This window comes from Silene latifolia, chromosome 11 (assembly GCF_048544455.1).
Source record: "Silene latifolia isolate original U9 population chromosome 11, ASM4854445v1, whole genome shotgun sequence".
Lineage (NCBI taxonomy): Eukaryota > Viridiplantae > Streptophyta > Magnoliopsida > Caryophyllales > Caryophyllaceae > Silene > Silene latifolia.
The window spans coordinates 163,789,604-163,799,675 of NC_133536.1; the positions used below are offsets into that span (position 1 = coordinate 163,789,604).

Genomic DNA, 10,072 nt, shown 5'->3' on the forward strand with positions numbered 1-10,072 from the left:
CAATTTTTGTATAACTTTGGTCTTATTTTGTATAACTTTGGTCTATTTTTGTTTAACTTTAGTCCATTTTTGTATAACTTTAGTCCATATTTGTATAACTTTAATCCATATTTGTATAACTTTAGTCCATTTTTGTATAACTTTGGTTCATTTTTGTATAACTTTGTTTCATTTTTGTATAACTTTAGTCCAATTTTTTGTATAACTTTAATCCTTATTTGAATAACTTCAGTCATATTTTGTATAACTTTAGTCCAAATTTGTATAACTTTAGAACTATAAATTCAAATTTGAAACAACACATAAGAAGATGATATTAAAAAAACCAATAAGTCAAAAAAGTACAATAAAAAAACTTCAATAACAATAATAAAAAATTAACCAATAATTAAAAAAAAAACAAATAACAAAAAAAAAATCAAATAACAAAAAAAAAACCAAAACCAAACCAAACAAAAAAACCAACAAAACCAAAAACAATATATACAAAATCTGAAATAAATGATCACTGTAGTTGCACATAAGGGCATTGAAGTTGTACACAATAACCGCTGAAGTTGTACGAAATCTGAAATAACAAAAAAAATTATATATCGTGTGTATAACTTTAATGCACGCAGTGTATAATTTTAATAGACAAGATGTATAACTTTAGTTCAAAATTTGTGTAACTTCAATTTATACAATGTATAACTTTTAGACATTAACAGTATAACTCTATTTTGATTATTGTATAACTTTAGCCCAAAATTTGAAATTTAAAAAAAACTTGAAAAATAACAAATAAGAAATTCAAAACAACAAAGATCAAAAATTAAGGAAATACAATACAATACAATAACAATAATTGAAATAAAAAAACGTCAGTGAACAATAACAACCAAATAACAATAACCAAATATCTAAAAATTTAAATATCGAGTGTATAACTTTAATGCACGCAGTGTATAACTTTAATAGACAAGATGTATAACTTTAGTCCAAAAAATCAAATAACAATAACAAAACCAAATAACAATAACAAAATAAAAAAAATAACAAAAACAAAAAACAAAACGAAAAAGTAAATCTGAAAAAATGAACAACAAAGAATTTGAGGAGGGAGGTGAGGCGTGAAAGGAGGACGGGTATGGCGGTGAAATATACAACAAACACAACCGCAACAACCACCACCATTTCGACCTTCCCCTTCCGCCGCTGCCGCCCCCTAACGCCACCAACACCAACGACATCAACACCAACGACAACACCAACGAAAAAAGCCTAAAAAACCAACAACAACAAACAAAAAAACCAATTAAAAGAACAAAAAAAAACCAAACGAAAAAAGACAAACAAAAAAAAACCAAATAAAACAACAAAACCCATCGAAATCCAAAGCAAGGACAACAAATTAAAATAAACAAAGAAACCAAAGCAAAGGAGGTGCGGTTCAGAGGTGCGTGCGGTGTTGGTGAGGTAGTCGGGGGTAGTGGGGGTCGATCTGTCGGGTGGAGGGAGGTGGCCGTGGGGTTGTCGGGTGAGGTAGTCGGGGGTAGTGGGGGTCGATCTGTCGGGTGAGGTAGTCGGGGGTAGTGGGGGTCGATCTGGTGCGGAGATGGGGTGGTTGGCGGCAGGAGGAAGGACAAAGGGGATATTTGGCGGTGTTTTGTATTTGTAACACCCCCATTTATTTAAGGGCCTGGACTAGGACTCCTCAGATAAAGAAGGGTGTTACCATCTCGGAAACCCGAGGCAGTAGATTACAAAGGAAAAATAAACAGTACTTTAAATTGAAAGTTATAAATGTTTACAACTCAAATGGAACATGTCTCAAAACTGTAAATAAAGTCTGATAGCTAAACTGAAAATAAAAGTAGGCTAGCTCTAAGTCAGGTGATCCATGCTCTCTCTCCTGCCAGCTCTATATGTCTCAACAACCTGTCAATCTGCTCCCCAGTAAATGGATCATCATAGGCATACACGAATACACAGGGTCAACCGCGAGGTTGAGTAGGTAATACGATATAATAAAGAATGCAATGATATGATCCTCCAATCTCAACTCCATCATACACATCCCCGGAACGCCCAGCCATACCGATCCCCGACAGGCTAATCAAATCGACCGTCGTCGATATACCAGCTCGTAGCTGAGGACACCAGGGCAAGTCCTGCAGAACCCGCCTGGGCCTTAATCACGATAATCTCATCTCCTCCAACTCCAACTCCAATGCATAAGAAATGTATAAAACGTATGAAACAATAATGCTCAACGAGGTAAATAAGATAAACAGATATGTCATATAATCATCGAACATGCCAACTCTTTATAATCGTAAGAACTCAATCAGTGTATTCCCCTACCTCAGTACTGCAGTCAAATGGGTAGATGCTCAATAATATTCCACAACAAATTCGCCCTCTGAAAGATAAATAAACGATAGATGATTACTTAACTATTCCCGTTCCCAAAATAGAAGGTTACTAAAAATAGAAACTTCCTAAAATGGAAAGTTTCCTTAAATGGAAACTTCCCCGATATAGCAGTTTTCCATTTTAACCAACCCGACTCAAAACCCGTCTCTAATTATTTAAATAACTCGGGAATTAAATTAAATAACTAATACGATAAATAAAAGATTAAACGAATTATACGATTAAGAAAAAAAAACGAAACAAACATTGAACAATCCTAACAACCCAACTCCCACAACCCATGACTTCACACTCGCCCAAACCCCTCACGCGCCGCCTGAACCACCACGACAACCACCAGGCCTGTTCCCCAGTTCGACCCAACCACCAACAACCGACCCCAACCTGGTCGACTGCCGCCGGCGAGTCGAACCAGGGCTGCCAACAGCCCTGACACACCGCCTAGCAGGGGTTGCCGCCACTAACAGCCTCCCCTTGCAACCCTATAACCACCACCGTCGTCAACATCATCCTATGCTACCACCACCCCTCTACTCGCCGTCACTCAACGTACACAGACGCCGTGGCGCCGCCGTCTCGACCTCCCCCGAGTCCACGGTGGCACCACCCCAATTTTAATCGTCTAAACCCGCCTGAAAACCCCTGCTTAAACCCGTTTGATTGTCCCTGTCGATAACGCCTCTCACCGCCAATTCCACCGCCTAAAACCTCCCTAACCGCCACCAATAGGGGCGACACAAACCACCCAGTACCATATCCCCGACACCAACCACCATTATCCACTCCCTGTGACACACGGTGACAACAACTACAACCCGACAAACCACAAAAACGAAAAAGAAAGGATGACTGCTTACCTAAACTGCCACGTAAACCACCACTCAGGCCGCCTCAAAGCGTCGACAACCACCCTCTGCTCTTCCCTGCTGTGATGTCACTACCCATTTTCAAACTCTCCCTCTCGATTTGTGTGATTGTGGAAATGCGTGCCGTCGAAGTGAGGGAGGCGGGTGAGAGGGGAGTGTTTTGTAGAGCTAGGGTAAAATTAGGTTAAAAATTAGGTTAGATGGTAAATGGGTCATGGGTAAACGTGCCTGGGTAAATGGGTAAGCGTCATGGGTCAGCGTGGTTGGTAAATGGACTAGCTAACGTGACTTCGTTCAGTTAAACCCGTCTCCACAAGTTTACGAATAACTCGATCTTACGATATCAATACGACTAAACAATTAACTCGACTCAATTAGCGATATAAAATACAGAGTATTACAGTCTTCTCCCCTTAAAATGAACTTCGTCCCGAAGTTCGCTCATCTATCAAACCTCCAAGCATCACCGTGGGTACCAAAACAGATTTTCTAATGTAGATAACTCATGGATTTAGGCCCATAAAACAAAATGTTACATTCTACCCTCCTAAAAAGAAAGTTACGTCCCGGAACTTACCTCATGTTAACAGGTGTGGATAGCTTTCCTTCATGGAAAGCTCAGTCTCCCATGTAGCTTCCTCAACATTGTGGTTAGTCCACAAGACTTTCACCAAAGCTGTCTCTCCATTCATGGTCTTCCTCACTTTCCTGTCCAAAATCTCCTTAGGTGTCTCCAGATAGGACAACTGCTCATCCACCTCGATCACCTCAGTACTCAACACATGTGATGGATCGCTCAAGTACCTCCGCAACTGAGAAACATGAAAGACATTGTGAACTCTGGCTAACGCTGGTGGCAAAGCTAAACGGTATGCCACCTCTCCAACTCTGTCCAAAATCTCATAAGGTCCGATGAATTTCTGACTCAGCTTTCCTCGCTTCCCGAACCTCATAACTCCCTTCATCGGCGACACTTTGAGTAGTACCTTCTCTCCCACCTCGAAAGAAATGTCACTTCTCTTCACAAGATAGCTCTTACATCTCGTCTCCGGGAAGCTCTCATCTTTTGCCTAATAATCTGTACCTGTTCAACCATCTCCTGAATCATCTCTGGCCCCAAAACTACAGCGTCAGATCGATCATCCCAACACACAGGACTCCTGCATTTCCTACCATAAAGTGCCTCGAATGGTGCCATCCCAATGCTAGCGTGATAACTGTTGTTGTAAGAAAACTCGATCAACCCCAGTCTGTCCTCCCAAGATCCGCCAAACTCTAGAACACAAGCTCTCAACATATCCTCGAGGGTCTGAATAGTCCTCTCTGTCTGGCCGTCATTAGCAGGATAAAAAGCGGTGCTCATCTTCAGTTGAGTACCCATCAATGACTGCAATTCCTGCCAGAACTTGGATAGAAACCTGGAATCTCTGTCGGAGACGATATCTTTAGGCACACCATGCAACTTTACCACGTACTGAACATAAGCCTTAGCCAACTCAGCCTTACTCCAAGTAACCTTCATGGGAATAAAGTGAGCTGACTTGGTCAACCTGTCGACGATCACCCAAATCATATTGTTACCTCTTTGAGTCCGAGGCAACCCGACGATGAAGTCCATGGATATACTCTCCCACTTCCACTCTGGTACATCTAGCGGCTGAACCTTCCCCTGCGGTCTCTTGTGTTCACCCTTCACCCTTTGGCATGTCAAACATCGAGACACGAACTCAGCAACTTCCTTCTTCATATTAGGCCACCAAAAAGTCTTCTTGAGGTCCTTGTATAACTTATCCCCTCCAGGATGTACAGAATAAGGAGTAGCATGTGCCTCCGTAAGAATTTTCCTCTTCAATTCCTCATTAGCTGGCACACATCACCTCTGTCAAAACCTCAAGCTCCCATCTGAATGAATACTGAATTTAGAGTAAGGTTCTGCACCTGCCTGTTCCACTACACTGCGCCATTTCTGAACTCTAGCATCCTCTTTCTGTAACTCTCGAATCTCCTCGTACAACTGTCATATCTCCAATAGTCTCGCCTCGTCGGATCATGTAAATCCCCATCTTCCTTAGCTCACCTAACATCCTCACTCTGGATCTGGCACTGATCAGGGCATGGATAGACTTCCGACTCAAAGCATCAGCTACGACATTCGCCTTCCCTTCATGATAGAGTAAGTCCATGTCATAGTCACCAATCAACTCGATCCATCTCCTCTGTCTCATGTTCAGCTCCTTCTGAGTATAGATATACTTCAGACTCTTGTGGTCAGAAAATACCTTGAAAGTTGCTCCATAGAGATAATGTCGCCACAACTTGAGAGCAAACACTACGGATCCCAACTCCAGGTCATGGGTAGGGTAGTTCTCCTCATAGGTCTTCAATTGTCAAGAAGCGTAAGCGATTAACTTCCCGTTCTGCATCAACATACACCCCAACCCTTTCTTGGAAGCATCAGTATATACTTCGAAGTTATCATTCCCATCTGGCAAGGCAAGGATAGGAGCTGTGGTTAGGCGCTCTTTGAGGGTCAAGAAAACCTTCTCACAACTCTCATCCCAGACAAACCTGTTCTCTTTCCTCATTAGTGATGTCAAAGGTTTTTCTATCTTCGAAAAATCTTTGACAAACCTCCTGTAGTATCCGGCTAGTCCCAAGAAGCTTCGAATTTCGCCCACATTCTTTGGGCTCTGCCATCTAGTCACAGCCTCGATCTTGCTAGGATCCACTGACACCCCTTCCTTGGAAATCACATGCCCCAGAAAGGCTTTCTTCAACCAGAACTCGCACTTACTCAATTTGGCATACAACTGATTCTCTGCCAAAGTTCTCAACACTATCCTCAGATGTTCCTCGTGCTCTTCCTCATTCTTGGAGTAAACCAATATATCATCAATGAATACAACCATAAACTTGTCCAGATAAGGACTGAACACCCGATTCATTAGGTCCATAAACACAGCTGGCGCGTTGGTCAATCCGAAGGGCATGACCACGAACTCATAGTGTCCATATCTGGTTCTGAATGCAGTCTTAGGAATATCCTCGTTCTTTATCCTCAGTTGGTGATAACCCGACCTCAGATCAATCTTCGAGAACACTCCAGCTCCACTCAGTTGGTCAAACAGATCATCGATCCTTGGCAAAGGATAACGGTTCTTGATAGTCACATTATTCAACTCTCGGTAATCCACACACAGCCTCAAACTTCCATCCTTTTTCTTGACAAATAGCACAGGTGCTCCCCAAGGTGATACACTGGGTCGAATATATCCCTTCTCAGCCAATTCATCCAATTGCTTCTTCAATTCCTCTATCTCTTTTGGTCCCATACGATATGATGGCTTAGAAATAGGCCCAGCTCCCGACTTTAGATCTATGGAAAAGTCAACGTCGCGCCTAGGTGGTAGCCCAGGAATCTCTTCCGGGAATACCCCCTCAAAGTCTCTCACCACAGGTATCTCAGAAATCCTAGGGGTCTCGGACTCTCTATCCCACATCTGACACAAGATCAACTGGTCTCCCTTCCTCAGACTCGATTTTAGGGTATTCACAGAAATAAATTTGACTCTGGGTTTGACCATGTATCCCTTGTAGGTTACTCTGACTCCCTTAGGTCCTCTCAGTGATATTTTCTTTTGGTAACAGTCAATAAAAGCTTTGTACTTTCCCAGCCAATCCATCCCTAGAATCACCTCGAATCCACCCAATGGGAACTCTATAAGGTCACAGTGAAAGACAACCTCCCCAATCTGAATAGGTACACTAGTATAGATCCTATCACAAGACACAGAATCTCCCGAGGGTACTATATTAGAATCAACGACTCTATCATATGCAGTAAGGTTCAAGGTTCTAACATGCTCCCTAGATATGAATGAATGTGTGGCACCAGAATCGAATAACACGAATGTGGGTTTAGAATTGACAAGAAATGTACCAGTCACGACATGGGCATCCTCCTTTGCTGCTTCCTTTCCCATGGCAAAGAGCTTGCCACTGGACTTAGCTTCAGACTGACTCGATGAAGCGGTATTGGGTTGCTTGTTCCCCTCGTTCTGGTTGCTCTGGAAGTTACCACCCCCGCTGAGCTGGTTTTGCTGGCTACGGTTCTGATAGTTGTTGTAGCTTCCTTGATAATTGTTACTTGCCCCAGATCGGGCACCTCCTCCATAGCCAGTGTTAGGAGCACGGTAGTTGTTGTACCCTAATCCCGCTGTACGAGATCCGCTGTATCCAGATGTAGGTGTCCGGAAACCCCCAGCTTGGTTTTCTCCAGAACTTCTGCATTCCCACTTCTTGTGTCCCAACTTTCCACACCATAACAGGTGACCCCAGGCGCGTTACCTCCACTACTAGTACCTCAGAATCGCCTCCGCTTTGATTCCTCGGCCCCAGAGCACTATTGGTGGAGTATCCACCAAACTTGCCTGAATTCTGCTTCTTGGCCCCAGTATTATCACTGACAGTTTCCGGCTTCCTCTTCTCAGCTTTTCCTTTTTTATCCTCTTTGATCTGCTCGGAGAGCCTCTCAGCAGCAGTGCAGCACCTGCCCTCAGGTAGATGTCCTGAACGGTGGTAGGTGGAGCTGCCGTGAGCCTCTTATTGATATCCACCGTCAGTCGTCAGTCCCCTCTCAAACCTCATAGCCAGCATGGTCTCTTCCCTAGCAAATTCGTCGATGTATGACGCCAACAGTCGGAATTTCCTGTGATAAGTGTCCACTGTCATGTCCTCTGTCATCCGAAATGTATCAAAATCCTCCCTGAGCTTAGCTTTCCGAACTCGGCATGAATCGGTCTGTCGGTAAGACGCTGGAACTCTAACCAAGACACATAACCCTCCTCGATGTCCCTAGCAACATGTCGGATCTCCGCCTTGTTCCCGATCCACCGAGTCTCCGTAGTGGCCCTAAGATAGTGGGCGCTGGTCCACTTACAGCTCCTCCGGACAAGCAATCAACTCAAAAAGGTTGGTGAATTCCCGACATCACTCACCCAGCAAGTGAGGTTCCCCTTCCCTAGTGAAGATGGTAGGATTATGCCTCGCCACTGTGGTACTCATCTTAGCAGGATCAATTCTTTTGGCCTTTAGGGCCTCATTCTCAGCCCGTAGCTGATCTAACTCTGCCTGGGTGATGTTTACAGCTGTGTCCCTTCTTCAAGGCATGACTATAAGAAAATTTTAGGAATTAGCTGCAACACAAAATCACATTGGCAACTCTAGCCAATTCTATCACTTCTCACCCTACTTGTCTACCTAGCATGGTTTAGGGATCATATAACCGCATATCACTAGACATAGCCTTCTAACACAAACTTTATAGAGACATAAGTATGAATCAACTTTAAAACATGCAATGTATCATGCCACAACCTCCCATCAACTCTTCTATGCAACAAGTAAAATATCAATCAGTTAACACTTAGGCAACGATATATGAATTCATGCTCAACATCATGCAACTTTTTCTACCCTTTCTCTCATATACACTCGGGGTTCCCGGGTCAAACTGAGAGGGCCAATGGTTCGGTGTGAGGGGGCCCCTAACTCATCCCTTACCTTTAGTGTGCTCCTAAAATTTCTATCCCGGGGGTTCATTTTATTTAGACTCTTCCTATGTTCATTGGATTCATTGGCTTAGGCCTGAGGATCGTTCGCTCCGATACCACTTTGTAACACCCCCATTTATTTAAGGGCCTGGACTAGGACTCCTCAGATAAAGAAGGGTGTTACCATCTCCGAAACCCGAGGCAGTAGATAACAAAGGAAAAATAAACAGTACTTTAAATTGAAAGTTATAAATGTTTACAACTCAAATGGAACATGTCTCAAAACTGTAAATAAAGTCTGATAGCTAAACTGAAAATAAAAGTGGGCTAGCTGTAAGTCAGGTGATCCACGCTCTCTCCCCTGCTAGCTCCATATGTCTCAACAACCTGTCAATCTGCTCCCCAGTAAATGGATCATCACAGGCGTACACGAATACACAGGGTCAACCGCGAGGTTGAGTAGGTAATACGATATAATAAAGAATGCAATGATATGATCCTCCAATCTCAACTCCATCACACACATCCCCGGAATGCCCAGCCATACCGATCCCCGGCAGACTAATCAAATCGACCATCGTCGATATACCAGCTCGTAGCTGAGGACACCAGGGCAAGTCCTGCAGAACCCGCCTGGGCCTTAATCACGATAATCTCATCTCCTCCAACTCCAACTCCAATGCATAAGAAATGTATAAAACGTATGAAACAGTAATGCTCAACGAGGTAAATAAGATAAACAGATATGTCATATAATCACCGAACATGCCAACTCTTTATAATCGTAAGAACTCAATCAGTGTATTCCCCTACCTCAGTACTGCAGTCAAATGGGTAGATGCTCAATAATATTCCATAACAAATTCGCCCTCTGAAAGATAAATAAATGATAGATGATTACTTAACTATTCCCGTTCCCAAAATAGAAGGTTACTAAAAATAGAAACTTCCTAAAATGGAAAGTTCCCTTAAATGGAAACTTCCCCGATATAGCAGTTTTCCATTTTAACCAACCCGACTCAAAACCCGTCTCTAATTATTTAAATAACTCGGGAATTAAATTAAATAACTAATACGATAAATAAAAGATTAAACGAATTATACGATTAAGAAAAAAAAAACGAAACAAACATTGAACAATCCTAACAACCCGACTCCCACAACCCGTGACTTCACACTCGCCCAAACCCCTCACGCGCCGCCTGAACCACCACGACAACCACCAGGCCTGTTCCC

The 10,072-nt window shown here is 43.0% G+C and overlaps 1 protein-coding gene across 1 annotated transcript; it reads right to left on the minus strand.

Annotated features, from left to right (window-relative positions):
• Positions 1-3,862: 3,862 nt before the first annotated feature.
• Positions 3,863-4,482, minus strand: LOC141614277 (uncharacterized). Its single transcript, XM_074433036.1, has 2 exons — positions 4,369-4,482; positions 3,863-4,096 (listed from the first exon to the last, which is right to left on the minus strand). The coding sequence occupies exons 1-2, from the start codon at positions 4,480-4,482 to the stop codon at positions 3,863-3,865; spliced, it is 348 nt and encodes a 115-aa protein (XP_074289137.1).
• Positions 4,483-10,072: the final 5,590 nt, after the last annotated feature.

Coding starts and splice junctions, on each gene's coding strand:
- LOC141614277 (XM_074433036.1), bottom strand. CDS start 4,482: ATGGCACCATTCGAGGCACTTTATGGTAGGAAATGCAGGAGTCCTGTG. Junction 4,097..4,368: donor TTCAGGAGATGGTTGAACAG/GTACAGATTATT, acceptor CATGTTTCTCAG/TTGCGGAGGTACTTGAGCGA.